Raw genomic sequence first — 7,500 nt, 5'->3', positions numbered from 1 at the left:
GGATTAGCGGGTAAATATGTAGGGATATGGGGATAGGGCCTGGGTGGGATTGTGGTCGGTGCAGACTCGATGGGCCGAATGGCCTCTTTCTGCACTGTAGGGTTTCTATGATTCTCTGAAGTTCTGCTGCTTAAAGGCAGATCTTTCTCTGGAAGCTTCTGTCTGGGAGTCAGAAGGCAGGTGTCTCTCTGTATGTGTCCAGAGAGGTTAAAAGGCTGGAAATCTAGCATCCACATGGAGATATCTGCTTTTGGAGCTAATTGTTTCTGAAGGAGGAAATATGTCTTTGGGGACATTGCTTAAATTGGAATAACAGAGATAGCGAGTTGTTAAGAATTATATAGTGTCTTGTTTAAATATTTCAATTGCGAAACATTATGCTAATTCTTATTGTTGTGTTCTAACTGTGGGCTGACTGCAGAATATACCTTGGAGTCTCGGAGCTGGCTGCTTACAAAGGGGACGGGGTGATGGGAATGGCTGCAAGTACAGCTCGAAGGTTTGTGAGAATGCTGTCATTTACACACAATCTCCTCTATATTGTTCTTTATTGAGTTGAATACATAAAAGATAAACACATCCCTGACAGAGACGTCACCTAAAGCCGTCAGATAAATTATTTACAAACCATTTTGCCAAGGCCACTTCCACCAAAGTGAGCAGGAATGGAGATCGGAGAGTGAGAGAGGGGTAAAGGGGGGTGAGGAATATCATTCCATTCCCCCAAAGCACCCAGCAACCTTGTCCATGGCATTAGAGAGACAGAGAGAGAGAGAGAGAGAGAGGGAGTGGAGCATTCACTCAGACTTATCTACACTCTCCCCCACCACTGTCTCTACCCACCCATTCCACCTCCCACATCCCCATGTACACTCTCCCCTATCACTGACTCTCCCCCATTACCCCTCCCACATCCCCATGTACTCACGTACACTCTCCCCTATCACTGACTCTCCCCCATTACCCCTCCCACATCCCCATGTACACTCTCCCCTATCACTGACTCTCCCCCATTACCCCACCCACATCCCCATGTACACTCTCCCCTATCACTGTCTCTACCCCCACCACTTAACCCCCTCCCACATCCCCATGTACTCACGTACACTCTCCCTTATCACTGACTCTCCCCCATTCCACCTCCCACATCCCCATGTACACTCTCCCCTATCACTGACTCTCCCCCATTACCCCTCCCACATCCCCATGTACACTCTCCCCTATCACTGACTCTCCCCCATTACCCCTCCCACATCCCCATGTACACTCTCCCCTATCACTGTCTCTACCCCCACCACTTAACCCCCTCCCACATCCCCATGTACTCACGTACACTCTCCCCTATCACTGACTCTCCCCCATTCCACCTCCCACATCCCCATGTACACTCTCCCCTATCACTGACTCTCCCCCATTACCCCTCCCACACCCCCATGTACACTCTCCCCTATCACTGTCTCTACCCCCACCACTTAACCCCCTCCCACATCCCCATGTACTCACGTACACTCTCCCCTATCACTGACTCTCCCCCATTCCCCCTCCCACAGCCCCATGCACACTCTCCCCCATCACTCGGGGGGGGGGGGGGGGCCTCAGTGAGTTTGGGGGCAGTTGGGGGGAGTCTCTGAGTTCGGGTACAGTTGAGGGGGGTCTCAGTGAGTTTGGGTGAGCTCAGGGGGGGGGGGGGGTTGGGGCATTCAGTGGGGGGGGGTTGGGGCATTCAGTGGGGGGGGGGTTGGGGGATTCAGTGGGGGGGTTGGGGGATTCAGTGGGGGGGGGGTTGGGGGATTCAGTGGGGGGGGGTTGGGGGATTCAGTGGGGGGGGGTTGGGGGATTCAGTGGGGGGGTTGGGGGATTCAGTGGGGGGGGTTGGGGGATTCAGTGGGGGGGGGTTGGGGGATTCAGTGGGGGGGGTTGGGGGATTCAGTGGGGGGGGGTTGGGGGATTCAGTGGGGGGGGGTTGGGGGATTCAGTGGGGGGGGGTTGGGGGATTCAGTGGGGGGGGTTGGGGGATTCAGTGGGGGCGGTGGGGGGGTGGGGGGGGGAATTCTGTGGGGGGGGGTTGGGGTATTCAGTGGGGGGGGTGGGGGGGTGGGGGGGGGAATTCTGTGGGGGGGGGGTTGGGGGATTCAGTGGGGGGGGTGGAGGGGGTGGGTGGGAGGGGAATTCAGTGGGGGTGGGTGGGAGGGGTGGGAGGTGGGGGAGGTGGGGGGGTGGAGGGGGTGGGGGGGGGATTCAGTGGGGGGGGTTGGGGGGGAATTCAGTGGGGAGTGGGTGGGGGGGTGGGGGGTGGGGGTTGGGGGTGGGGGGTGGGGGTGGGGTGGGGGTGGGGAGGGGGTGGGGGGAGGGGGTGGGGGGTGGGGGTGGGGAGGGGGTGGGGGGTGGGGGTGGGGGGTGGGGGTGGGGAGGGGGTGGGGAGGGGGTGGGGGGGCGCTGACGTGGTTCTGGTGAAGGAAGCATCGGTATCGATACAAGATGATACCTCCACCTGATTGGCTGGCATTGGATTGACAATGTCAACTGGAATTTAATCCAATCTCGACCCTTCCTTTAATATTAAACTTAATTGAGTGAAAACTATACAATTAGAACAAGTCTATATAAAACTGTTTGCAGATTCTGTGCTACAATATGTGTGGTGCATAGAAACAAGACAGAGCGCGCTTCCTGCCTCCTCACAGCCTTGGCCAACAGGCAAGTCAGCTCTAATTGGAGCTTCCTGTCCCTTACCTTTGCGTTTCGCTTTCCTGCCAGTTTAGATAAAGCAGGACCGAGAGAGGAACCGCTCCTGAACAGTCCGTTCAAAGCAAAAGAAGATATAAAGTCAAAATCCGAGATGGCCACCAGATCCCTGAGGGTGGACTTGCACCTTCACTGTTGTCGATCTCCAAACAGTATTGCCGCAGTGACTCTCTCATTTACACCTCGTGTCCGACAACAGTCTCACTACTTTCTTCGGGTGGGGTTTGCGGGGGGGGGAGGGGGGGGGGGCGGGGGGGTGCTCCAGGTAACAAACATCTCATTGGAGAGGGAAAGTCAGCAATGGCATGCCCCAGGCCCCGTGTGGCTTAATGCTGTCAGTAGTAGGGTCCAAGGTGGGAGGGCACGTGGGTACCTGGGTGACGGGGGGCATTGGGGCTGGGGTACATGGGGGTGGGTGCTGAACTCCAATAGGGATTAGTTGCCCCAAAGAAGCTGGCTGAAGACAGGGGGATGGGCGAGGCTGGCGCCTGCACAAAGTTCACCTTCTGTTGGTGCGTGTGATAAGTTGGCATGTAGGGCAGCTCTGTCGTGTACTTGTAGACAGGGGACTCAGTTGGGTGTGGTTGGTGAGCCTGGGCAATGCCATGGAAGTCGAACTTGTAGGCATAGCGTTTGCCATGGACCTTGGTCATAATGTTCTTGTCGTAATAGTAACGCAGAGCCCGGCTCAGCTTGTCGTAATTCATATTGGGCTTGCTCTTTCTCTCGCCCCAACGACGAGCCACCTCATCTGGGTCCGTCATCTTAAACTCCCCGTTCGTTCCCTCCCAGGTGATGCAGCCCGAGTTAGTGCTGTCCGCGAGAAGCTCCAGCAAGAACTGCCACAACTGAATCTGTCCACTGCCTGCAGAGAGATCCAGAGAACCAGAGTGAGATCCAGAGAGCCAGGGAGAGGTCCAGAGAACCAGAGTGAGATCCAGAGAACCAGAGTGAGAACCAGAGTGAGATCCAGAGAACCAGTGTGAGATCCAGAGTGAGATCCAGGGAACCAGAGAGAGATCCAGAGAACCAGAGAGAGATCCAGAGTGAGATCCAGAGTGAGATCCAGAGTGAGATCCAGAGCACCAGGGTGAGATCCAGCATGAGATCCAGAGTGAGATCTGGAGAACCAGAGTGAGAGAGATCAGGAGCATCAGAGTGAGATCCAGAGTGAGAACGAGAGTGAGATCCAGAGAAGCAGAGAGAGAACCAGAGAACCAGAGTGAGATCCAAAGAGCCAGAGTGAGAACCAGAGGGAGATCCAGAGAACTAGAGCAAGATCCAGAGAATGAGAGTGAGATCCAGTGTGAGATCCAGAGTGAGATCCAGAGAACAAGAGAGAGATCCAGAGCACCAGAGTGAGATCCAGAGTGAGATCCAGTGAACCAGAGTGAGATCCAGAGAACCAAAGTTAGATCCAGAGAACCAGAGGGAGATCCAAAGAACCAGAGCAAGATCCAGAGATCCAGATTGAGGTCCAGAGTGAGATCCAGAGAATCAGAGTGAGAACCAGAGTGAGATCCAGAGAACCAGAGTGAGATCCAGAGAACCAGAGTGAGATCCAGAATGATATCCAGAGAATCAGAGTGAGACCCAGTGTAAGATCCAGAGAGAGATCCAGAGAACCAGAGAGAGAGAGAGATCCAGAGCACCAGACAGAGAGATACAGAGTGAGAACCAGAGTGAAATCCAGAGAACCAGAGTGAGATCCACAGAACCAGAGTGAGATCCAGAGTGAGACCCAGAAAACCAGAGTGAGATCCCAGAGAGAGACAGTGAGATCGCAGAGAGAGACAGTGAGATCCCAGAGAGAGACAGTGAGATTCCAGAGAGAGAGAGAGACAGTGAGATCCCAGAGAGAGACAGTGAGATCCCAGAGAGGGAGAGACAGTGAGATCCCAGAGAGAGAGAAACAGTGAGATCCCAGAGAGAGAGAGAGACAGTGAGATTCCAGAGAGAGCGAGAGAGACAGTGAGATCCCAGAGAGAGAGAGACAGTGAGATCCCAGAGAGAGAGTGAGATCCCAGAGAGGGAGAGAGACAGTGAGATCCCAGAGAGAGACAGTGGGATCCCAGAGAGAGAGACAATGAGATTCCAGAGATTGACAGTGAGATCCCAGAGAGAGAGAGAGAGAGAGACAGTGAGATCCCAGAGAGAGACAGTGAGATCCCAGAGAGAGACAGTGAGATCCCAGAGGGAGAGAGACAGTGAGATCGCAGAGAGAGAGAGACAGTGATATCCCAGAGAGGGACAGTGAGATCCCAGAGAGAGAGGAACAGTGAGATCCCAGAGAGGGACAGTGATATCCCAGAGAGAGGCAGTGAGATCCCAGAGAGAGGCAGTGAGATCCCAGAGAGAGACAGTGAGATCCCAGAGAGAGACAGTGAGATCCCAGAGAGAGAGGGACAGTGATATCCCAGAGAGAGAAACAGTGAGATCCCAGAGAGCGAAACAGTGAGATCCCAGAGAGAGACAGTGAGATCCCAGAGAGAGACAGTGAGATCCCAGAGAGAGACAGTGAGATCCCAGAGAGAGACAGTGAGATCCCAGAGAGGGACAGTGATATCCCAGAGAGAGGCAGTGAGATCCCGGAGAGAGGCAGTGAGATCCCAGAGAGAGACAGTGAGATCCCAGAGAGAGACAGTGAGATCCCAGAGAGAGAGGAACAGTGAGATCCCAGAGAGGGACAGTGATATCCCAGAGAGAGGCAGTGAGATCCCAGAGAGAGGCAGTGAGATCCCAGAGAGAGACAGTGAGATCCCAGAGAGAGACAGTGAGATCCCAGAGAGAGACAGTGAGATCCCAGAGAGAGACAGTGAGATCCCAGAGAGAGACAGTGAGATCCCAGAGAGAGACAGTGAGATCCCAGAGAGAGACAGTGAGATCCCAGAGAGAGACAGTGAGATCCCAGAGAGAGACAGTGAGATCCCAGAGAGAGACAGTGAGATCCCAGAGAGAGACAGTGAGATCCCAGAGAGAGACAGTGAGATCCCAGAGAGAGACAGTGAGATCCCAGAGAGAGACAGTGAGATCCCAGAGAGAGACAGTGAGATCCCAGAGAGAGACAGTGAGATCCCAGAGAGAGACAGTGAGATCCCAGAGAGAGACAGTGAGATCCCAGAGAGAGACAGTGAGATCCCAGAGAGAGACAGTGAGATCCCAGAGAGAGACAGTGAGATCCCAGAGAGAGACAGTGAGATCCCACAGAGAGACAGTGAGATCCCAGAGAGAGACAGTGAGATCCCAGAGAGAGACAGTGAGATCCCAGAGAGAGACAGTGAGATCCCAGAGAGAGACAGTGAGATCCCAGAGAGAGACAGTGAGATCCCAGAGAGAGACAGTGAGATCCCAGAGAGAGACAGTGAGATCCCACAGAGAGACAGTGAGATCCCAGAGAGAGATTTATTGCTGCTTTTATCCCGACCTTCGAATGCCCCGGGTTTGAAGATTGCCCCGTGGATTGTCAGACACTTTCCCACTCTGTCATTGCAGTTGATTTGAGCGATACAAGGGCAGGAGGTGGGCAGGGGGTGGGGGCAGGGTGGGGGGCAGGGGTTGGGCGGGGTGGTGGGGGGGTGGGGGGGTGGTGGGGGGGTTGGGCGGGGTGGGGGATGGGGGTGAAATGCGAGCCTTTTGGAAGTTTCTACAATCTGATAGGCTGGAGCATTTGGTGAGAGAGCAAAGATTGAGGCGTGATATAAAGGATCTGGAATTGGGAAGCAGAATTCCGTAAGGATGTTCCTGATGCAGGAATTTCTCACGGAGACTCTCAACAAACAATCGACAAACTGTCCAGGGGGCTTCCCAGCACTGAGATTGTGTGGAGCTGGGGATCCAGTGAGGTGGGGAAAGGATTGGTTTGAAGGCAAGAGGAGCTTTGTGACTGAGGCTGTGTGAGGGTGAGGGTGAGGGTGAGGGTGAGGGTGAGGGTGAGTGTGAGGGTGAGGGTGAGGGTGAGGGTGAGGGTGAGGGTGAGGGTGAGGGTGAGGGTGAGGGTGAGTGTGAGTGTGAGTGTGAGTGTGAGTGTGAGGGTGAGGGTGAGTGTGAGGGTGAGGGTGAGGGTGAGGGTGAGGGTGAGGGTGAGTGTGAGGGCAAGCGAGAGGCTATCTTTACTCAGAGAGTAGTAAGGGCGTGGAATGCCCTGCCTGCAGCAGTGGTGGACTCGTCAACATTAAGAGCATTCAAATGGTTATTGGATAAACATATGGATGATATTGGAATAGTGTAGATTAGAGGGGCTTTAGATTGGTTCCACTGGTCGGCACAACATCGAGGGCCGAAGGGCCTGTACTGCACTGTAATGTTCTATGTCATATGTTCTAAGCGTGAGTGACAGCGTGAGGGTGAGGGTGGGGGTGAGGGTGGGGGTGAGGGTGGGGGTGAGGGTGGGGGTGAGGGTGGGGGTGAGGGTGGGGGTGAGGGTGGGGGTGAGGGTGAGAGTGAGGGTGGGGGTGAGGGTGGGGGTGAGGGAGGGAGTGAGGGTGAGGGTGAGGGTGAATGTGAGTGTGAGTGTGAGTGTGAGTGTGAGGGTGAGGGTGAGGGTGAGTGTGAGGGTGAGGGTGAGGGTGAGTGTGAGTGTGAGGGTGAGGGTGAGGGTGAGTGTGAGTGTGAGTGTGAGTGTGAGGGTGAGGGTGAGGGTGAGGGTGAGTGTGAGGGTGAGGGTGAGGGTGAGTGTGAGTGTGAGTGTGAGTGTGAGTGTGAGTGTGAGGGTGAGTGTGAGTGTGAGTGTGAGTGTGAGGGTGAGGGTGAGGGTGA

General features: G+C 54.8%; 1 protein-coding gene across 4 annotated transcripts in view; it reads right to left on the bottom strand.

Annotated features, from left to right (window-relative positions):
* Positions 1–2,411: 2,411 nt before the first annotated feature.
* The window catches only part of LOC144487594 (Friend leukemia integration 1 transcription factor-like), a 44,142-nt gene continuing 39,053 nt past the window's right edge, over positions 2,412–7,500 (bottom strand). For all 4 annotated transcript variants that reach the window (XM_078205676.1, XM_078205678.1, XM_078205677.1 and 1 more), the window contains one exon: positions 2,412–3,610. In XM_078205676.1, the coding sequence (XP_078061802.1) occupies positions 3,081–3,610 (530 nt within the window). In that variant the 3' untranslated portion in view covers positions 2,412–3,080. The remainder of the gene's footprint in view (positions 3,611–7,500) is intronic.

This window comes from Mustelus asterias, unplaced genomic scaffold (assembly GCF_964213995.1).
Source record: "Mustelus asterias unplaced genomic scaffold, sMusAst1.hap1.1 HAP1_SCAFFOLD_907, whole genome shotgun sequence".
Taxonomy (NCBI): domain Eukaryota; kingdom Metazoa; phylum Chordata; class Chondrichthyes; order Carcharhiniformes; family Triakidae; genus Mustelus; species Mustelus asterias.
This window is presented reverse-complemented; position numbering and strand designations above follow the sequence as displayed.